This window comes from Thalassophryne amazonica, chromosome 19 (genome assembly GCF_902500255.1).
Source record: "Thalassophryne amazonica chromosome 19, fThaAma1.1, whole genome shotgun sequence".
NCBI classification, from domain to species: domain Eukaryota; kingdom Metazoa; phylum Chordata; class Actinopteri; order Batrachoidiformes; family Batrachoididae; genus Thalassophryne; species Thalassophryne amazonica.
The window spans coordinates 32,194,978-32,218,764 of record NC_047121.1 but is presented as its reverse complement, the minus strand read 5'-3'; the positions used below and the strand labels follow the sequence as shown (position 1 = coordinate 32,218,764).

At 38.8% G+C, this 23,787-nt stretch overlaps 1 protein-coding gene across 2 annotated transcripts in view; it reads left to right on the top strand.

Annotated features, from left to right (window-relative positions):
• Positions 1 to 18,914, top strand: part of LOC117500587 (tandem C2 domains nuclear protein) — a 43,907-nt gene extending 24,993 nt beyond the window's left edge. For both annotated transcript variants that reach the window (XM_034159316.1, XM_034159317.1), the window contains 6 exons: positions 848 to 948; positions 3,112 to 3,228; positions 5,016 to 5,207; positions 17,285 to 17,399; positions 17,494 to 17,699; positions 18,594 to 18,914. In XM_034159316.1, coding sequence (XP_034015207.1) covers positions 848 to 948; positions 3,112 to 3,228; positions 5,016 to 5,207; positions 17,285 to 17,399; positions 17,494 to 17,699; positions 18,594 to 18,704 — 842 coding nt within the window. In that variant the 3' untranslated portion in view covers positions 18,705 to 18,914. The remainder of the gene's footprint in view (positions 1 to 847; positions 949 to 3,111; positions 3,229 to 5,015; positions 5,208 to 17,284; positions 17,400 to 17,493; positions 17,700 to 18,593) is intronic.
• Positions 18,915 to 23,787: the final 4,873 nt, after the last annotated feature.

Below are 23,787 nucleotides of genomic sequence, written 5' to 3'. Positions count from 1 at the left end.
TCTCATCAATTGTTGTTGTGTTGTGTTCTGTATTGTAAACCTTTTTGGTAGAATGGCCTAAGCAGTGGGTCACCCCTTTAAGTCTGGTCTGCTTGAGGTTTCTTCCTCAACATCATCAGAGGGAGTTTTTTCTTACCACTGTCACCTGTGTGCTTGCTCTAGGGGTTGGTAAGGTTAGACCTTACTTGTGTGAAGTGCCTCGAGGCAGCTTTATTGTGATTTGGGGCTATATAAACTAAATAAATTGAAATTGAATTGAATTTTTAATTTCTTAATTAGTCATTATTAGTAATGAGATGTATACCAGTCCAGTCATATTGTCACATAGCACAAAATCATTTTCTGTTAACTTTTTTATTCTTGCATATGGGTGGAGCATCATGTTAAACAGTCTTTAAGCCCTACAATTAATGACGGTGCAAATGGAATTTCTCCTATGCAGTCACATGACCCAGGTGCTGGAGCCACTAGCTTAGTGCACAAATCCGCCTATTGTTATTGAAACGTAAAGCACAAACGCAGCTCTTCTTGTCTTAAATATGTTTAAACAGTCATAGTTTCCGTTTGCAGCAGCAGCGGCGAGCACAAACCAGCTGTTTTTATCTGCAACGATGGTCAAAGATAGAAAGCAAAAGATTGACTTGAAGCATCTGTTTCTTTTTGGCTTAAAAATGTATCTCAGGGATGATCCATCCGAATCAAAAAAACAATGAAATCCATTAAAGCAAAGCTCAGGTTTCAAATGCATACGTGACCTTCTGTATCAGTCTGAATGCTGAGAACAGCGTTTACAGTGTAACACGATGATGAGAAATGTCTTCTGTCTACTTCTGTGTAAACGGCACAGACTCCATCCCGCTGGCTGGAGACGAGCGCGAGCTGGGGAAAATGTGCGTTCGACTGAACTACGAGGAGGCTGTGGAGCAGGTGTGGATCACCCTGGTCCAGGTGAGGTTACAGGATGTGAAGAGGGACAAAAAGCTCCATTGTGCTCTTTTGCTGCGTTTATCAAAGGATCCTCTGTGAGACTGAAACCAGTTTTCTGTTCACTCATCTCACTGCTTCATTAACCAGAGTGCTTTTAAGGAACCCACCTGATGTGAGGGCTTTTTCTGCAGTGGTGATCACAGGATCTGTGAGGCAGGGGGGCAGATACCGAAAGTAGGACATTTCTTCTTCATCTGATTGGATTTGGGTTCAGTTGTAAATCCTTTAAAAGTATTTTTATATCTTCTTCCATATCAATTTTATATTTACATAATGTAGGATGAGGGTGTTGCTACAACGGCATTTTAGGGCCACATTGAGTTTTTTTAATACTTTGAAATTAAAGTCATAATTTTATGAGAAAAACACTCGTAATATTACGAGAATAAAGTCATAATATTACGAGAATAAAGTTTCTAATTTTATGAGAAAAACTTGTAATATTACGAGAATAAAGTCACCATATTACAAGAAGAAAGTCAGAATTTTATGAGAAAAAACTTGTAATATTACGAGAATAAAGTCACCATATTACAAGAAGAAAGTCAGAATTTTATGAGAAAAAACTTGTAATATTACGAGAATAAAGTCACCATATTACAAGAAGAAAGTCAGAATTTTATGAGAAAAAACTTGTAATATTACGAGAATAAAGTCACCATATTACAAGAAGAAAGTCAGAATTTTACGAGAATAAAATTTCTAATTTTATGAGAAAAAAAACTTGTAATATTACAAGAATAAAGTCATAATTTTATGAGGAAAAACATATTACAAGAATAGTCATAATATTACGAGAATAAAGTTTCTAATTTTATGAGAAAAAACTTGTAATATTACGAGAATAAAGTCATAATATTACAAGAATACAGTAGAAATTTTATGAGAAAAAAATTGTAATATTACGAAAACAAAGTTGTAATATTATGAGAATAAAGTCATAATATTTCGAGAATAAAGTTGTATTTATACATGAAGTGATAACCCTGCAGACTGCCAGTTCCAGCCACCTCCTGCTCCACGAAAGAGTGGATTTCATGAGCCCGAACTGCAAGCGACATCTGTGTGGTTCCTCCTCCACATTATCGTTAGTATCAGAACTTTGAAAAGAATATGCAAGAAAATGGGCCAAAAGATGAAGTATTTCCTATTTGTAAAATATATACTGAAGTGCAACTTTGCAAAGCGCTTGAGATGCATAATTTTTCTCACATAAAATTGTCTTTATTCTTGTAAAATTACAAGTTTATTCTCATAATATTGACTTTATTCTCGTAATATTATGAGTTTTTTTTTCTCAGAATATTACAACTTTATTCTCATAATATTATGACTTTATTCTCGAAGTCTAAAAAAGTCAGTGTGGCCCTAAAACACCATCATATGTTGCACACTGTCTGGAGGAGCTAAAAATTGCTTACAAAGGCAAAATTACAAGCATATTTCAGTTTTAGTGTGCAATGTTATGCAGAATAAAGTGATGCAAATTATTGGTTGAGCGGACAGGATTAATAAATGGAATAGTTTTGTCTGTGTTGAATGCTTGCTTGAATGGTCAAACATGGTTGATGTCAATTGGATGCTATGACATGTGACATATGTTATCCGGTAATATGAAAACTAAGCATGACAGATGGTGCAAACTATTCCTTTTTATAACCCTATTAACTCAACCAAAAATGTCCATCACTTTTTACCAAAATTGGAACAACTTTATCTTTTGACCCCTGTACAAACTGCAATTGACCTTTGTCATCATTTTTGCTGTTTTTACCCTATAACTCCACAACATTTGAACAAGGATAGTCTAAACTATACCTTTTTGGAATCTTTATGATCAGACAAATAATATGGTATAACTTCAATATGATTGGAACATTTTTAAATTTTGACCCCTGTGTAATTCTTCACTGACCCCTGTAGGTCATGAGAGGTCAGCTCCAGGATACCTCTACACCTGATGATAAGCATTAGTTGATTTAGAATATGTGTGCCAAATTTGGTGGTTTAATCACAAAATGAACAATTATGGAAATTTTAGCTAAGTTGTGCCACTAAAGGGACTTACTTACTTACTTTACGTCATCATTGTTGGTTTTAATTAGGACACTTTTTCCTTACCAGTGCTCAGACCTCAGTATTCCTGGTGACTGTGTGGAACAACAAAAGATTAGATGTAAGGGGATAATCACCATGCCCAAACCAATACAGTTCAAGACCTCAGTCAAGGACTACAGTCAGGTAATAACCCCAGTGTGTCAGACTGTTTCACAAAATGTGTTTCAAACATTTAAAAGGCGTGCACGTTCAAAAAAGTTATCTGAAGGCTGATACGAGGTCTATTAGAAAAGTATCCGACCTTATTATTTTTTTAAAAACCCATATGGATTTGAAGCACGTGTGATTGCGTCAGACAAGCTTGAACCCTTGTGCGCATGTGTGAGTTTTTCCACGCCTGTCGGTTGCATCATTCGCCTGTGAGCAGGCTTTGAGTGAGGAGTGGTCCAGCCCCCTCGTCGGATTTTCATTGCCAGGAAAGGGCGGAATGATTTGGGATTTTTTTTCCATCAGAATTTTTTCAGAAACTGTTAGAGAATGGCAGCTGGAAACCATTTGAAAAATTTATCTGGCTTTCGGTGAAAATGTTACGGGCTTGGTAGAGAATAAGGAGTGTTACTGTCGCTTTAAGGACGGCCCCCAGCGGCTGTGGGGCGCGCCGCGCTCCGAAGCCGCCATCGACAGGCTGAACGACCATTTCATTTCTAAACGGATGGCTGTCTGGATCCATGACCATCGTGTGCCATTTCTCTGGTTATCACAAGAGCTGGACATCAACCATTTTCCGGCAGATTTCACTTTTAACAAGAGATTTTGTCATGGAAAGCCGAGCGGAGGCTTCGCGCGTCACAATGGATTCGCTACTGGAGCGAGACAAAACCACCTCCGTTTTGGTCTCGCAGGACGGCTTTGAGATGGCGTTCAGACAGCTGTTGGTGGTTTTTCCATCAAGTGATTATCCGAGAAATTGTGGATATGCCTGGACATGCCAGAACATGTCCCTTGAGGCTTCATCACGGCATTGCTGCGCGCCATGCGGCACCGCGCGAAGCCTCCGCTCCTCTTTCCATGACAAAAACTCCTGTAACAGTGGAATGTGCCGTTCATTTCCAAACTGGACGCTGTGTTTTATCCGGGACGTCGTCTGACTAGCACAGGAATTGTGAATTGATGTGGACATCAGCGCTTTTTCGGCACATTGAGACAGACGTGCGGAGGAATTCCGCGCATCGTGGCGGTGCCGCATGGCGAACAGCAACGCCGTGATGAAGCCTCACGGGACATGTTCTGGCATGTCCAAGCACATCCACAATTTCTCAGATAATCACCAGAGAAATGGCACACGATGGTCATGGATCCAGACAGCCATCCGTTTAGAAATGAAATGGTCGTTCAGCCTGTCGATGGCGGCTTCGGAGCGCGGTGCACCCCACAGCCGCTGGGGGCCGTCCTTAAAGCGACAGTAACACTCCTTATTCTCTACCAAGCCCGTAACATTTTCACCAAAAGCCAGATAAATTTTTCTAATGGTTTCCAGCTGCCAGTCTCTAACAGGTTCTGAAAAAATTCTGATGGAAAAAAAGCCCAAATCATTCCGCCATTTTCTGACAATGAAAATCCGACGAGGGGGCTGGACCACTCCTCACTCAAAGCTTGCTCACAGGCGAATGACGCAACCGACAGGCGTGGAAAAACTCACGCATGCGCACGAGGGTTCAAGCTTGTCTGATGTAATAACACGTGATTCAAATTCATATGGTTTTTGAAAAAAATAAGGTCGGATACTTTTCTAATAGACCTCGTATTTAAGAATAAAAATCCTTTATGTCTCAGGTGTTTCATTTGTTGAAGCTACTGAACCTTTCCTTTGGAAGAGTAGCTTTTTAAACTGTATTATTCCAGTCACTATTGTGCTCAATTTGCCTCATTGTGTCTGATCTGTTGATCTTTGCGTTGCGTTTGTTCTTCAGGACGTGGCCTTCATGGAGACCTTTGTGTTTGCTCTACGCCTCCAGCAGTTACGCTGCAGCTCACTGTTGTTGCGGCTGCAGACACACGCTCCCAGGAAACGCACTGTGGCGGAGTGCATCCTCTCCCTGAGAGAACTCGGAACTCAGGAGGCCGAGCACTGGCTCAATCTTTGCCCTCCGTCCAAATCCTCGGTCAGTACATGTGAAGAACTCCATTTACTATCTAATTTAGTTAGTAATTTACCTGAACACAAATGGTCCTATAATAGATCTATACCTCTACCAAGTCCAAACAGCTCTTGAATTTTGTATTTTCTTTAACGTCATTATTGCATGTTTATATCTAGATACCACATTAACTTCATCTCTATAATATATCTTCAACTCCATCAGATCTCACAAAAAAACAAAATGTCTATTATTGAGTTTCTGGCACAAGTATGACTGACAGCATCGCTTTAACCTAAGACAGCCCCCCCAACCCGCCATGAATAAAATTATTCATTCCTCTTTTTTGTTGTTTTTAAGTGATAGACCCCCCCCCCCCCCTTTCTCTTTGGTTCAACCAAACAAAATTATATTTTTTATTTATTTTGATTGTCAGTTAAGTGACTTATTATTACTTTATTTAATAGGTGAACTTTTAAAATCAATAACCTCAGAGATGACAAAACTTGGAGCACCCCATGTGATCTTTGGTGCCTCGGGGGGGGGGGGGATTTCAGCTGCATTGTGTCAAAAGGCAGAGTAAAGGCTCGAGTATAGATTCAATCTGTTCATTTCAAGTCCATTGTGACAAAATTACAAAAAATACATCACTGTCCAAATATTTAAAGGTGTGCGTGTCTAATCCAGATTTGTGTCCTGATCAACGTCAGAATTTATGAGTCTTGTGTTGAATGGATGAAAACACTTGGGGAAGTGTCACTTTCTATGTATTCATGACAAAGGTCATTTTTTCCTGAAACTGAGCATGTCTAATTGGTCACTTGTTTTATCCCAGGATTAGGGTTAAAATTTATAATAACTGCTGAATAGCACACTTAAGCAACAATGGCATGTGTCCCGTCACTGTAGCCTCTTGTCTACAGTGACGGGACAATCATCATAGCTACAGCCTTTAAGTAATCCTTCTAAAAGACAGATAAACAAATACCCACATTTTGTTGGACCTCTGCAGAAATAACTAGAGTGCCTTGACAGAGTGGCGTCAACTCAGAACATGGCGCCATTTTGGTTCCAACTGCGCTGAACTACTGAATGAACCTATGTTTTTTTTTTTTTTTATCATTACCCACACAGCAACACATCCAGGTACAGGTGCTATCAGAGTAAATATAAAAATCGTTAAGCTATCCAATTTTCATAAATTTACAATTTATGATGATTTATGCTTCTGCAGCTCTGTAACTCTGTGTCATGCAATGACGTGCGTGACAGTTTCAGAGTTTTCTGTCTCTGGATTATGCTTTATTCTGGACAAATTTGACCCTCAACAAGCTTTTCTTTCTACAATCATCACCTCCAAATCAAAGGTAAACTGTAAAATCTTTTTCTGACTTCATGTTGTAAATGTGCAGACTTTTCTGATCAGTTTGTAATCAGCGTGCGCACTGTAAAAACGGTTAAAATATGAAGCAATGGAAGCTGCAAAGTGTCAAATCACAGCCTTTTGCTGTGTCTGATTTAACAGGTGCACGTCAGGCCCGAGTCTGAGCACGATGTGAAAAAAAAAAACAGTCGGGCTTTTAATCACAGAAATGACTCCGGTCCCACATGCGAGGGTTTTAGTGGAAATACGTACATTACAATCGGACAGGACATTTTATCTGATGTGAGCGAACAATCCTTTGTACAAAATCCGTTATATACGCTGTTTATTACATGGAAAACAATACAGAAACATTGGGACTTTTTTTGTTTGGTGACTGTGAATATCTGGTTTATACGATGACGGTTTAGGTGAGTTTCACTGTACATGGGACTGAACAATAAATTTACCTTGCATAGCTTTGACGATGAAATCAGCTTCCATCCCACACGGCTTTTATTTTCCCAAATGTTTCTTCTGTTCGGATCTGAAGGGAATCTGTACATCTTGAAGCCCTTGTGTCTATTTGTGCCTCCAAATGCACAACAACCTGACATTTTCAGCAAATAAATAAATAAAATAGCTGGATTTCCATGCAGACAGATTAACAGCCAATGCTGTTTTGAACCCAAGATGGCACCATGACTCACATGACTGTTCTTTTTTTTTTTTTTAAACTCATCATGTCGCCACTTTCTCATTTAAGGCACTCTAGAAATAACGATATTTATTTATGGTTGAGCCTTCTTAAACCAGTGTGTTTATCTGTTGGGCTACTTTAATATACAGGCAGCAGCTTCTCAGCTCACAAAGTGAACCTAAAAAAAACAAAAAACAAAACAAAACAAAAAGCAACACCATGCTGCCTCTTCTGGCAAGACTGGCTAACATCATCTGTACTTCAGTTAATATGTATAAAATGTACTATTAGAATAACTGATGTAGACTCATTATGATTCAGTGATTGCAAATTTTGAAATTAGATATAACATCCTTCTGAAAGATAGACAAACAAATGCATGCATTTTGTTGCACCTCTGCAGAGGTGATACTATTTACCTATGGTTGAGCCTTCTTAAATGAGTTTATCTGCTGGGCTACCTAATAACAAGTAGGTGCTTCTCAGCTCACAAGGTAAACCTAAAAAAAAAAAAATAATAATAATAATGCTGCCCCTTGTGACAAGACACTTAATTTATTATGTACTAGCTGAGTTACTCATTCTATGCACAGGTAATAGAGAAGAATTTTAGCCACATCATTGTATATTTCATGTCACTTTAGTTAAGGCGTAGTAAGTTGCATTGCATTGTGTGTATGTTGTCATTAATTTTCATAGAGCAATTTGTGACATTCATGAGACTTAAGTGAATGATAATAAAAAGTCATCATTCACTTTAAGTCATATCACGGCAATGCTCTGGTATGCCGTACACAGCAGGTACATTTTAATTGGAAAAACACCCACCTTAACTTGCACGCGGCGCATGCTGGCCCGTTCGGATAGTAATTAAAGTGCACCCTATTCAGCTGCTACTATGTAGTAAGTAAAGTGTGATGCTTGCTACCTGACCTGAGTACCACGTGAACTGCGAAAATAAGGGCTCCAGTGAGCACATCGTGAGTTAATATATAAGGCTGACCGTGAGAGTGTGTGTGTGTGTGTGTCTGTATGTGTGTGTATGTGTGTGTCCGCGCACATACGCTTTAAACCTAAGGGCCCCACTGACCTCCCCCTTGCTGCCCCCAGTCACCATAGCAAATTTGGTGTGGATTGCTTAGTTACTGTGGCTGTGCGTATACACCTGCATGCTGATTTGCTAACTGGTGTGGCTGTGCATAGCACACACACGCAGCCTTATATATTAGATAAAATGCACAATTATGATAATTGCTACAGGCTCCTTATCATTTAGTGATTATGAATTTTGAAATTTGACATAATGTCACTGCTAACATTTCCTATCTTGAGTTTGCTCTTGACCTTAATCTAAAACCCCATACTAGTCATCTCAATTTCAGTTTCAATTTATTTTGTTTATATGGAATAAATTGTCATCTTCATGTTTGTGCCTAAAATTTAGAAGTATCATAGACAGTGTTATAGCAATACATACGTATATACGAGGGCTGTCCATAAAGTATAGGTCCTTTTTATTTTTTTCAAAAACTATATGGATTTCATTCATATGTTTTTACGTCAGACATGCTTGAACCCTCGTGTGCATGCGTGAGTTTTTCCACGCCTGTCGGTGATGTCATTTGCCTGTGAGCACTCCTTGTGGGAGGAGTCGTCCAGCCCCTCGTCGGAATTCCTTTGTCTGAGAAGTTGCTGAGAGACTGGCGCTTTGTTTAAACAAATTTTTTTCTAAACCTGTGAGACACGTCGAAGTGGACATGGTTAGAAAAATTAATATGGTTTTCAGTGAAAATTTTAACGGCTGATGAGCGATTTTGAGGTGATACTGTCGCTTTAAGGACTTCCCGCGGTGCGAGACGTCGCTCAGCGCTCTCAGGCGGCGTCATCAGCCTGTTTCAAGCTGAAAACCTCCACATTTCAGGCTCTATTGATCCAGGACGTCGTGAGAGAACAGAGAAGTTTCAGAAGAAGTCTGTTTCAGCATTTTATCCGGATATTCCACTGTTAAAGGAGATTTTTTTAATGAAAGACGTGCGGACGGATCCGCGCGTCGGGACGCAGCCGGCGCGGTGCGGCGGCACAGGAAAAACACCTCCGTGTTGATAACCATTTGTAAAATCCAGGCGGCTTTTGATGGCTTTCAGTGGAGTGAGTATATGAGAAATTGTTTAACAGCTGGACATGTTCCAACTTGTCCTTAAGGCTTCCAACGGAGGTGTTTTTCCTGTGGCGGAGCGTCGCGGCGGGTGCGAGCCGACGCGCGGACCCGTCCGCACGTCTTTCATTAAAAAAAATCTTTTTTAAAAGTGGAATATCCGGATAAAATGCTGAAACCGACTTCTTCTGAAACTTCTCTGTTCTCCCACGACGTCCTGGATCATTAGAGCCTGAAATGTGGAGGTTTTCAGCTTGAAACAGGCTGACGACGGCGGCTGAGAGCGCTGAGCGACGTCTCGCACCGTGGGAAGTCCTTAAAAAAACAGTATCACCTCAAAATCTCTCATCAGCCGTTAAAAGTTTCACTGAAAACCAGCTTAATTTTTCGAACCATGTCCACTTCGATGTGTCTCATAGGTTTAGAAAAAATTTTGATCAAACAAAGCGCCAGTCTCAGACCTCGTATATATATATAAGTAAACTAAAAACTAAACCAGAGAATTAAACAACAATCTTTTGCTTTTGCTGAGTATCACTGGATTGACTTCATTTTGGTGCAACATTGAAATCAAAGTTTTTCAATTTATTCTTCACTAGTTGTTCTGTTGGCTGCTCTGTTTTATTCCATTTTGTATGTGCAGAGTGAATAAGAAAGAGCTTTCTGCACCTCAGTAAAGTGTTGTTGTGATGGGCTGTAGCCCACCAGCATGCACGGTCTTCTTGGCCGGAGTTACTCTGTTGCTTAATGGTCAAAGTGAGAGGAAATTCATTTCAAATAATAAAAAAAAAAAGGCAAACAAGCTTTCAGCATCAAAAAGAGAGCCGGCTGCGAAATGTCAGGCATGGAAAATGGGCCAAACCTCAAATCATTTCAACACGAGTGTTTTTTTTTTTTTTTAATAAATGTGGGTGGAAATAAATGGATGCACGTCTGAGAGACAGTAAAATATGGAAGGAAACAGACAGTGAATCATCGAAGGTTTTCAGAAGGACAATTTCATTCAGGCAGTTATTTTTTCCAATCTGCTGAACACAAAAGACTCAAATTGTTCAAATCATTGTCGCGCAGTGGAGAATTTAATCATCTGAAAAATCAAACACAGAAGTAATATCAACGGGATTTTGTAAAGAAGAACAAAAGGTCAAAACAGCATGGAAAAGGTTAAAGCAGTTAAGTTTGTCAGGACAGTGTGTCAGGTTGTGTGTGCTGTGGGCTTCTTTTAGCACCATGGTTCCCAACAGGGACTCCAACACCCCACCTGGAGGGTCACGAGGGTTTGTCTTCTCACATAAAATTATAGTTACTCACTTAATGGATAATCAATAGTACATGATTAAAAGATTATTGTTTTCTTTGGATGAACCAAAGAGAAAAAAGGGGAAATCTATAATTGCGTCTGCCAAGGACGTAATAAAATCATTGCATTTATTTGTCTGTCTGTCTGTTAGTCTGATAGCAGGATTAGGTCAAAACTACTTCACAGCTTTTGACGAAATTTTCACCACAAATACATATTAGGCTCTGGAGAACCCATTAAATTTTGGAGGTGATCTGGATCCGGATCTGGATTCTGGATCAAGTTTCACTTTATATAGGCTTTGAAGGATTACGTCAAAACTGCTTCACAGATTCTCAGCAAAATTTCACCATGGATAATTATTATTGCCATAGAAGATTCCATTAAATTTTGGAAGTGATCTGGAGCCGTAACTGGATTCTGGATCAAGATTTCTCTTTAAATACGCTTTGAAGGATTGACAGATATTAGGGCATGGAAGACTTCACTGAATTTGATCCGGATCTGGATTGACGGATGTCAGAAATCTGTGATTGTTAAATTTATCAAAAACTAACAAAACAAATGGGACTGAATCATTTTAATATCTTGCTGTGTGTGTGTGTGTGTGTGTGTGTGTGTGTGTGTGTGTGTGTGTGTGTGTGTGTGTGTGTGTGTGTGTGTGTTGAGGGAGTTCAGTCTTTCTTAGATACAAATAGGGGGTCAACAAGGAAAAAAGGTGGGGACCACTGCTTTAGCGTGCCCTATGAAAGTCTCACATCTAAACTTTTAGGATTAATGAGGAGCTCTGAATACTGAAATATAATCTTCTGTTTCACTCCAGATGCTATGAACCCAAGATATTTCATGTTTTGTTTAACTTATCTATACCACCATTCCTGCAACACATTCCAGAAAAGGTTGGGATGGAGACAGTTTCATACAAGTCAGGAGATGGCTACATGAACATTTTCAAATCACTGTATATGTTTTGCACTTCCTTTATGTGATGGAGGTCAGTAAGGAGTCGCTGCACAATATTAGTCAGTAAACCTCACTCCCGAACAGCTAAAAGGACTCTGACCACAGGGCCAGGACCCCGGGGTGTAGCCTTCTACTTAGAGCGTCCACCTCCCATAAATTGTCCCATACAGGACAATTGCCATCCAGTAGATGGCAGTGTTCATGGCAATGTGAATAGCAGTTGCCACAAATTCGCTAAAAATGCGGAATCACTTAACAAACAGAATTTTCAGTTTTCAAATGGCCTTTTTTTTACAAATAAAAAATGACATATTTACAAATACAGATTTATGAAAAAACCAACACACACGTTACAGTAACTTGTGTGTTATACCAACCAACCACTGATGACAGGAAACTAATTTTCCCATAATGCATTGTTGCATGTGTGTCTGTAAACACTAAAACCTTCAAAATTAGTGCTACTATTACTTCAAAACTAAAACATATAGCTGATATTTTCACTTTGTAAAACAACAGAGGTAGCGTTAATTTCAATAACGGAATTTGTTTGTTTAAAATTTTAACCATAAGTCAAAACTGTCTGCCTGTGCATTACTCCTGTGATACGCCTGCAAGTCTGTATGGTGTGAAAAAAATTATATTTTTTTCTCCCTCTTCCTTTCTCTCTGGTAGTCAGCTCTCTGCCTGCAGAGGATTGAGCTCTACCACTCATAGCTGTCTATCTGCTACAAAACCTGGAAAAGGCAGGCACTAAAATCCATGATTTCAGACTTTACAAACGTTTTTAACTTTTAAGCTTTACTTACACTATGCCCGCAAAATTATGTTAGTGGTCCAAAAGTTATCGGAACTAAATTTAGCAGACATTAATTGATCCGCTGATGGTTTTCACAGTTAGCTGAATAGCTAATCAGATAACAAAAAAGTTAGCTTTGCTAATTAGCAGTTAGCAGATTAGAGGAACTGTGCCCACCACTGGGCCCTGAATGCTGTTTGAGAATAATAGGTTAATTTAGTTTTTAACTGTATTGAAGCAGTGACTCTTACTGAAGCAGTTGCCTAATTGAATGTTTTGACTTTTAAATGGACACTTGTTTCCTACTGTTTCCTTTCATTTAATTTCTCATGTGTTTCAAAACAATAAATTACTTTCTGAAGCAATTGCTTAATTTAGTTTTTTGAAAGTTTTAAGACAAAATCATTTTCTGAACCAAGAAATCTCCATTCTTCAATAAATGTCACCATCCTGGTGTTTTTAACACTGAGCAATTGTTTTATTTTGTGTTTTGAACATTTTGAAATGCTAAATAATTTCCACAGAAAATGTTTCATTTTGTGTTTTAAGCATTTTAAAACAGAAACATTTTACTGACAATTTTGAAGCAATAAATTCACTCACTGTTTCTGGTGTTTTGGAAAAAGTGAATAATTTTCTACAGCAGTTGTTGTACTGTTACTGTTTTGAGTGCTTCTTACAGGAGAATCATTTCTGAAAGCAATTGTTTTGCTGAGATTTTTGAGTATTTTAAAAACAGTGAATTGTTTTCTAAACAATTCTTGAAAGGGTAGTTGTAAAACAGCTAACTGATCATCTGCAGAGGAATGGTCTATTTGAAGAGTTTCAGTCAGGTTTTAGAATTCATCATAGTACAGAAACAGCATTAGTGAAGGTTACAAATGATCTTCTTATGGCCTCGGACAGTGGACTCATCTCTGTGCTTGTTCTGTTAGACCTCAGTGCTGCTTTTGATACTGTTGACCATAAAATTTTATTACAGAGATTAGATGCCATAGGTATTAATCATATATCATATTTGTCTAATAGATTACAATTTGTTCATGTAAATGGGGAATCTTCTTCACAGACTAAGGTTAATTATGGAGTTCCACAAGGTTCTGTGCTAGGACCAATTTTATTCACTTTATACATGTTTCCCTTAGGCAGTATTATTAGAAAGCATTGCTTAAATTTTCATTGTTACGCAGATGATACCCAGCTTTATCTATCCATGAAGCCAGAGGACACACACCAATTAGCTAAACTGCAGGATTGTCTTACAGACATAAAGACATGGATGACCTCTAATTTCCTGCTTTTAAACTCAGATAAAACTGAAGTTATTGTACTTGGCCCCACAAATCTTAGAAACATGGTGTCTAACCAGATCCTTACTCTGGATGGCATTACCCTGACCTCTAGTAATACTGTGAGAAATCTTGGAGTCATTTTTGATCAGGATATGTCATTCAAAGTGCATATTAAACAAATATGTAGGACTGCTTTTTTGCATTTACGCAATATCTCTAAAATCAGAAAGGTCTTGTCTCAGAGTGATGCTGAAAAACTAATTCATGCATTTATTTCCTCTAGGCTGGACTATTGTAATTCATTATTATCAGGTTGTCCTAAAAGTTCCCTAAAAAGCCTTCAGTTAATTCAAAATGCTGTAGCTAGAGTACTAACGGGGACTAGAAGGAGAGAGCATATCTCGCCCATATTGGCCTCTCTTCATTGGCTTCCTGTTAATTCTAGAATAGAATTTAAAATTATTCTTCTTACTTATAAGGTTTTGAATAATCAGGTCCCATCTTATCTTAGGGACCTCGTAGTACCATACACCCCAATAGAGCGCTTCGCTCTCAGACTGCAGGCTTACTTGTAGTTCCTAGGGTTTGTAAGAGTAGAATGGGAGGCAGAGCCTTCAGCTTTTAGGCTCCTCTCCTGTGGAACCAGCTCCCAATTCAGATCAGGGAGACGGACACCCTCTCTACTTTTAAGATTAGGCTTAAAACTTTCCTTTTTGCTAAAGCTTATAGTTAGGGCTGGATCGGGTGACCCTGAACCATCCCTTAGTTATGCTGCTATAGACGTAGACTGCTGGGGGGTTCCCATGATGCACTGTTTCTTTCTCTTTTTGCTCTGTATGCACCACTCTGCATTTAATCATTAGTGATCGATCTCTGCTCCCCTCCACAGCATGTCTTTTTCCTGGTTCTCTCCCTCAGCCCCAACCAGTCCCAGCAGAAGACTGCCCCTCCCTGAGCCTGGTTCTGCTGGAGGTTTCTTCCTGTTAAAAGGGAGTTTTTCCTTCCCACTGTAGCCAAGTGCTTGCTCACAGGGGGTCGTTTTGACCGTTGGGGTTTTACATAATTATTGTATGGCCTTGCCTTACAATATAAAGCGCCTTGGGGCAACTGTTTGTTGTGATTTGGCGCTATATAAAAAAAATTGATTGATTGAAAACCAACAAATCTCCGCTCTTCACAAAATGTCACCATCATAATGTTTTGAGCCTTTAGAATCAATTAATCATTTTCTAACATAATTGTTTCATTTAGTGTTTAAAACATTTGCATTATTAAAATAGTTTAAGAATTTCAGGACACTGAATTTTTTTCTGTAGCATTTGTTGCAAGTAGTTTTTAAGCATTTCAAAACAATGAAGTGGTTCAGATGAATCAAAATAAATAATAATTATAATAATAAACAAGCTATGCTAAATGTTTATTATTATGAACACATTTAGTGTTTATTTCCAGAAAAAATGCAAATAATAACATGACAGGAAACACGGTACTACAACTCCAATTCCAATGAAGTTGGGACGTTGTGTAAAATGTAAATAAAAACAGAATACAATGATTTGCAAATCATCTTCAACCTATATTCAATTGAATACACCACAAAAACAAGATATTTAATGTTCAAACTGATATTCTTTATTGTTTTTTTTGCAAATATTTGCTCACTTTGAAATGGATGCCTGCAACACATTTCATAAAAGTTGTGACGGAGCAACAAAAGACTGGGAAAGTTGATGAATGCTCAAAGAACACCTGTTTGGAAACAGGTGAGTGTTATGATTATGTATAAAAGGAACATCCCCAAAACGCTCAGCCATTCACAAGCAAAGATGGGGCGAGGATCACCACTTTGTGAACAACTGCATGAAAAAATAGTCCAGCAGTTTAAGAACAATGTTTCTCAACATTAAATAGCAAGGAATTTAGGGATTCCATCATCTATAGTCCATAATATAATCAGAAGATTCAGAGAATCTGGAGAACTTTCTACATGTAAGCAACAAGGCCGAAAACCAACATTGAATGCCTGTGACCTCGATCCCTCAGGCGGCACTGCATTAAAAACGGACATCATTGTGTAAAGGATCTTACCGCATGGACTCAGGAACACTTCAGAAAACCATTGTCAGTTAACACAGTTCATCGCTACATCTACCAGTGCAAGTTAAATCTTTACCATGCAAAGTGAAAGCCATACATCCACAACATCCAGAAACGCCGCCGCCTTCTCTGGGCCTGAGCTCATTTGAAATGGATAGACACAAAGTGGAAAAGTGTACTGTGGTCTGATGACTTCACATTTCAAATTGTTTTTGGAAATCATGGACGTTGTGTCCTCTGGACAAAAGAGGAAAAAGACCATCCAGATTGTTACCAGCGCAAAGTTCAAAAGCCAGCATCTGTGATGGTATGGGAGTGTGTTAGTGTCCATGGCATGGGCAACTTACACATCTGTGATGGCACCATCAATGCTGAAAGGTACATCCAGGTTTTGGAGCAACATATGCTGCCATCCAAGCAACATCTTTTTCAGGGACGTCCCTGCTTATTTCAGCAAGACAATGCCAAGCCACATTCTGCACGTGTTACAACAGTGTGGCTTCATAGTTAAAGAGTGCGGGTACTAGACTGGCCTTTCTACAGTCCAGAGCTGTCGGCCATTGAAAACTTGTGGCGCATTATGAAGCTCAAAATACAACTGAGACTGTTGTACAACTGAAGCCGTACATCAAGCAAGAATGGGAAAGAATTCCATCTACAAAGCTTCAACAATTAGTGTCCTCAGTTCCCAAACGCTTACTGAGTGTTGTTAGAAGGAAAGGTGATGTAACACAGTGGTAAACATACCACTGTCACAGCTTTTTTGAAATGTGTTGCAGGCATCCATTTCAAAATGAGCAAATATTTGCACAAAAACAATAAAGTTTGTCAGTTTGAACATTAAATATCTTGTCTTTGTGGTGTATTCAATTGAATATAGGTTGAAGAGGATTTGCAAAGCATTGTATTCTGTTTATTTGCATTTTACAGAATGTCCCAACGTCATTGGAACTGGGGTTGTAGCTCCTGCATGTCTAAAGGCCCTTTCACACCGGACCAATGTAGAGTTGCATAATGCAGCATACCGACTACGCCGAGCTTATGCAGCCCTATGTGGCCATACGCTGAGGGACGCAAAGGGGTCCACGAAATGGATGCAAAAAATTAAACATGTTTAATTTTTCTCTGACATTCGATGTAGAGCACTGGACACAGCCTGGCGAAAGATCCTTTTAGGTTTTTTTTATCAGTCCATACCTGCATTGCTAGATTTTATTTATCCCGCTGGACTCTGCTGAACTTTGCTGAAAGTCTTAAGGAACTTTCTTAAAGTCTTAGTCTTAAAGTTTCTTTGTAAATTCTGTTGTTTCTTTTGGTTTTGAATGATAAGATAACCTATCTTTATATTATTGTAAAACGTAAATGTATAAAAAGACACCATTATTATTATTATCATCATCATCATCATCATTTTTCTGGAATCCAATTTCAGGTGTGCCACTCGGAGCTACAGCTTTCCATCTGCTTCCAGCCAGTTAATGGACGCATTCAGCTCCAGGTGCTCGCAGCCCAAAACCTCCCAGCATTCTCCTCACCACTCACTCACAGTAAGAGCTACTGAAAATATCAAAATGAAGGAGGAAAAAGAGTACACATTAATGGTCATATCAGTAACTTTCTGCTTCTCTGATTTGTCTGAAGCATTTTTTGTCAAGGCTGAGCTGTACCAGTCAGGGCTGGTGGTGATGAAGAAGAACACTCATGCACTGAAGGCCTCAGACGGCCAGTGTCAGTGGGCGGAGACCTTTCATTTCCCCCTACCCGCACCCGCATTAGACCATGACCCCTCACTGTCAGTCAAACTCTACAGCCGTAGTTCTGTGCGGAGGAAGCAGTATCTCGGACAGGTCAGTTATTTTACACAAACTTTGTTTTAGAAAGAAAGTAAGGAGTGTTACCATAACAATATATTATAAATTGTTTTAGGGAGAAAGTAAGAAGTGTTACCATAAAAAATATATCAACCAACCAACTTTATTTATTAAGCATTTTAAAATGACCAAAGTGGACCAAAGTGCCGTACAGAAGAATAAAAATCATTATGAAAGATATAATTCACATAAAATTGTAAACAAAATACAGCTAAAATAATTAAAAGCCATAAAACATGAATAAAAGTAATAACCATACATATGATAAAAACAATAAAATCAAACAAAAGAATTTAGTCAACAGCAGCTACTTACATGACCATAAGATTTAAAATGGGTGTTTAAACTGGTCTCTTTACTGTCTGTTAATCTTATCTTCACAATATAAGAATTTTACTGAAGTTACTTAAATACAGCAAGAGGTCATCTTATCAGGATTAAAAGTCAAAATATTTGGATCATTTTCAAGAAAAATTTTCAGTTTTATCAAATAGAATATTGGGATCTCTGAGTAATTTAAGGACAAACCTCAGTGAGACGTGTCGCATTTTGTTGTTTTTGGCCATTAACATGGTAATGCTGCAATTTCCGTTAGACCTGATAGAAAGTTGTATTTTGTAAGTAGTTTGACACCAAAACATTGGCCGTACAACCAGTTGTTACTGTGATATGGCACACAGACACAAATGCTGACAGAAAGGCAAAGTGTTGTGCACTATGTGTAACCTTTTCATCTCACAGATTATGAATTTGTCTTTCAGTTAAGTCAAGTCATGCCGCTCATTCTTGTGGCTGCACAGTAGTTTTCAGATGTTATGAGATTCAATGCAAAAGCTGAAGAAATTGTGCTTTCTGGGATCACTCTGGCAGGTGCAGCTGGGTTTGGACAGTACCGTCCCAGAAGTTGTGGCACAGTGGAAGGACATGATGGCCCACCCAGAGAAAGTGGTTACAGCATGGCACAGACTGGGCACCTCCTAAACTGGCTCAGTTGAACCCATGTTTGGAAGTAATGCACTTGTTTTACAGGTCTAGCTGCATGTGCCGCTGTCCTGCACACTGGTGGACTGTACGTAAACTGCAGAATGCGCTCTGAACACCTTGTGAGACCACATCCCCTCAGAGACCAGTCCAGAAGTTGAGCAGTTCATTGTACATTCAGGGCCTGCTCTTCTAAATCCCTTATAATGACTGCTAAATTGCGTGGGCATTCCAGATGCACTGGGCTGGTGAACATTGTACGGATGATTTACTAAAAATAACTTCACACATGACACATGATATTAACATCCATTCATCCATTATCTGAATCTGCTTCTCACTGTGAGGCATCAGTGCTAACCACTCATCCATAGTGCGGCCCCATGACACAGACAGCAGTATATAAATGAGGATTTTGTATATTGAATGACTGTAATAAAAAAAAGTGAAATTCACTTACAGATGTGTGCATTAAGACTAGCACACACATTTCAACTCAAACTGTAAATTTATTAAAAATTTACTAAATCAAAATTGAATGGGCATTGAAAGTCACTTGTCTGCTGTTTCTTGGGAACTGTACACTGTTTGGCACAAGTCCAAATTCAGCACCGCTCGTCATAAACTGTCGATTTAAAGTTAAGATCTTCAAATGTGCCTTCCCATGATGGGATGTATTTCAATCCAGTGTTAATATTCTCTCAACTGTCACATTATCATAGAGGTCGTGCTACAGTATGAGAATCTTTTGTGTATGTTTCATATGTCCACAGACCTGACCATAGACTGTGGCACTGACTGCTGTCAGTACCCATGAGTGGTTGTACATGGGGCTGCTCTGGACAGGCATGCACAGGAATTTGTACTTATTTGTATTTCTATTACATAGAAAGACATGATGAATGTCACATTTAATTTTATTTAGGAAGTGGATGTTTCATTTTTGTAAAAATAGGCCACTATAAATTCATGTTTAATTGTGTTGTTTGCTGTGTTAAAGAGGATTAGTAAGTGAAAATAAAGAAATGCATAACCAAACAGCTCACAGGGAATGAGTTTGAATTACACTTACAGAAATATTTACCCCGACTTTTAAGATTTATGTAATTTTATTACATGACTAATTCCCATTTACTTTTTTTTTTAGATAATTTTAATACAAACCTACCAAATAAACCTTACATGATGCATATTCATTAATCCTATTTATTTGAAATGCATAATCCTCAGCTTTATGTATTTAGTATTAATAAAATATAATTACTCTAAATCAATAATAATGACTGTATTTATTTAAAATGCATAAAGTATATTGTCTGAATTGCATAATAATTATATTACCTATACAAGATAAATGGCATAGGTAACATAATTATTATGCATTGTGTAATAAAATTATGTAATAAAATTACATGAATCTTAAAAGTTAGGGTAAATATTTTTGTGAGTGTAGATTTACGAGTGTCTGCATTGATCACGCAACACCAGGTAAATTAACACAAAGATTTCAAACATGCTAAATTACAGATGGCATCTCAGCTCCTGAAATTGTTTTTATCCTTGATTAATTGTGTTGCGTGTACAAACCTCACCTTTTTGAGTGCCAATTTATGAAGACAAGTATGTTAAATGGACAATACACATTATTTTTGTGCATTTAAGATGCACTCTTCAGTGCGCGCTGTTAGTAAATTAGCATGCACATTGTCTTACAGGAGCTATGGTGGCTGCATATGTTTTTACACACACAAACCTTTGCTAAATTGGGCCTTTAGTGTTTTTGAACAAAGTGTAGGTGCTGGAAAAGCTTTTTACATAGTTTATTATCAGTAGCAACAGAATGTTTAGGCATGCAATAATGCATTTTCTTACCTAACAACAATTCAGATGCATAGAATTCAGCTAATTTTTTATTGTCTAAGTTATAGACTATACATACATCAGTGTTCTATCGTGAAAACATTGCCACTCTGTTTACAAGTTTACAAGGTTCATGACGTGCAGAGTAACCGATTATAAATCTAAATGTAATGTAAAGTCTTGATCATCAACCTGCAAATAATTTGTAAAAATTCCTTCAAAGTTCTAAGGTACTAATCTGTAAGTGAACTGTGTAGTATATCATGTTACTGTACAACACAGCAGCAAGTGTATCAAACATCATCTGTTTGCTTTTCACAAAAGCACTTTAATTTTTTTTTAATGTGATGCTACTAAATAAATTAATTAAAACTGTCATTTGAAAATGCCACATTTGTTGTTTGTTTATTGAGAACATTTGGGAAATAGAATTTGTATCACATATGTGTCAATTCTGTTTTTTAATATGACCCCAAAAAAGTTGGGTAGTTAACCAATAATTGCGTCACTTTTTACCAAAGTTGGAGCAACTTAAAGTTTTGACCCTTGTACAAACTGAAATTGACCTTTGTCATCCTTTTTGCTGTTTTTACCCCATAACTCCATAGCATTCAGTTATAGATAGTCCAAACTACACCTTTTTGGAATTTTTATGATCAGACAAATAATGTGATTTTTTTAAAAAAAAAATTTTATATGATTGGAGCATTTTTCAATTTTCATTTTCACAAATGGCTGCCATTGATGGCATATAGAAAATTCATAATGGCCCAATATCCAGTTTTATTTGGAAAATCTTTGGCTATATGTTTACTAAATTCTGTTTTTATGTTAAAGTGCACAGTTGTTATGGAAATTTTATCTAAGCTGTACCACTAATTTCACACACATTACTTTCTTACATTCAAAGGATCTGAATTAGACTGTGTCAAGTAACTACAGATGAATGCTAACATTATCTAGTTTATAACTTTATAGCTAACTAAGTGTTAGCTAGGTTAAGTTAAAAATTGCCTTACCTAACATAAATTCAAAGGATTCAAGCATTCAAAAGGAGTTTATTGTCATATGCACATAGGAACATGTTCCCTGCACAATGAAATGTGTTTACTGCATTTTACCCATCATAATTGCCAGTTAGGAGCAGAGGTTGCCTTTTGGCGCCCGGGGACCAGCTCCAGACAAACAAACAACAACACACACATAACACACACAACACACATAAGCCTGCCCGGTACATGAACACATAAAAGCACACACAAGGAAAGAATTGGGAAAAGAAAAACCTCCATTGCTGCTGTGTTGAACTCACGCAGCAGCACTGGAGAAAAGAAACCCATAGCACAGGAAAACAGTAAACAAATCACAACAGACAACAGCCGAGACTTGAATGTGTCCAGTGTTCAGACAGACAGCCCGGAAGGCCGCCCTTGGAGCCCATCGACAGGCCTTATCTGTCCATCCTGGGGGGGGGGGGGATCCCAGTCCTGAATCAGTCCACCAGAGTCTCAAGGTCCCACAGTCAACATCTCCGGACTGGGAGGAGAGAGAAGACAAAGAGGCGGGGGAGACGAGGAGCGAGGCATCAGGAGTGTTCCTTGGGGGGAGGATTTTATCCCAGCGGCCTTGAAGGGCAGCTGGTGTTTGGAAACCAAATAGATATCCAGATTAACAGACGCCTGAAAGATTCCACCGTCTGAAACTTCAGAGTGGCTCCCAAATACATCTGAATAGAGGAGAGGAGATGTGGTCATTACTGACGATCAAAGCGGTTTTTCCAGTGCAGCCATTCTCCCCGAGATGGATTCCAAGGTGCGGTTAACACCTGCCGACTGAGCTGACACTGCCCTTCCAATCGAATCAATCATGTGGGGCAGCCTGGATGGGCCAATTAATGCTGCCTCCACCTTCTTAATTTCCGGTAAACCAGTGCTATGGCCGCTCCACACAGCAGAAACCCGGTCACCACAGCTCAAATAAGTAAACATCTTCAACGTCCTCCACAGACAACGTGTACAGGCACATGACTTGCCACCTTCGCCAGCTGTCCATCACGTTACCCGCCACATGTGTCCCGGCAGGACAGGTTGGGTCCTCTGCTCCCGAGTGTCTTGTAGAAAAAATAGTGTCAAATTGGTTCAGAGACCACTTAATCAGATCCATTTTGCCATTTTCCAGAGGAGCAGGGCTGGCAGCCTCACAGACAAACACGCTACAGTAGCAGGAAAGTTGGGAGGGAGGAGGAAAGAAAAATGCAACCGTCCCGACCGAGAGCAAGAAGGCAAAAAAAATGACACAGCTGTACTCTTGCATAAGGACAGCTTGTGCTGTGGCCCACAGATGATGCAACAGATGGACACTGGCCCTACACCCCAGGGTGCTGGACGTATTTCACAACGTCCTGCCTGTTGGCACCAATGACTGCGTGCTCATCTCAGTAATGCACTTGGATTTTGATGCTATCTGGTTTTTTCTGCTTCCTGTTTCTTCAGCTTGGTAAAACTTTGTAACTGTTAGAATGGCGTAAGCAGTGGGTCACCCCTCTGAGTCTGGTCTGCTTGAGGTTTCTCCTCAATATCATCAGAGGGAGTTTTCCTTACCACTGTTGCCTGTGTACTGCTCTAGGGTTGGTAAGGTTTGACTTTACTCATGTGAAGCATGTTGAGGCATCTTTGTTGCGATTTGGTGCTGTATAAATAAATAAATAGAAGTAAACTGAACTTTATATTAGCTAACAATTTAGGTAAACGCATGCCCCTACCCCCCATGTTGCTTTTGCCATGTCACAGTTTAGCTAACATTTACTAGCTAAAGCTAAAATTTGCCTCAGCTAACATTAGCTAACTTAACCCTGAGTGTCACTATATCATACTGCACTCAGAAACCCTCGGATATTTGGCAAGTTCTGACATTAAAAATAGAATAAATAAATTCCCAAGCACAAATTCTGGCACAAAATAGTGTTCAAGGCATTTTTCCCAGAGGTAGAAATCGCAATCTCTGAACTTCAGAGGGTTCTGAACGCAAGCATAAATTTGCACTGTGTTGGTAATTATATATGAAATAAATTTTCACATCAGCAAACATTTTTGACATGTCCATACATGCCACCAGGTAACACAATCGTTGTCTATATAATGCCAGCAGAGGAAATGTGTGTTTCTCTCTTTGAAACCAGAAGCCTGAGTACTGTGTTGTGTGTTTAAGCAGCTGTGCATGTGGA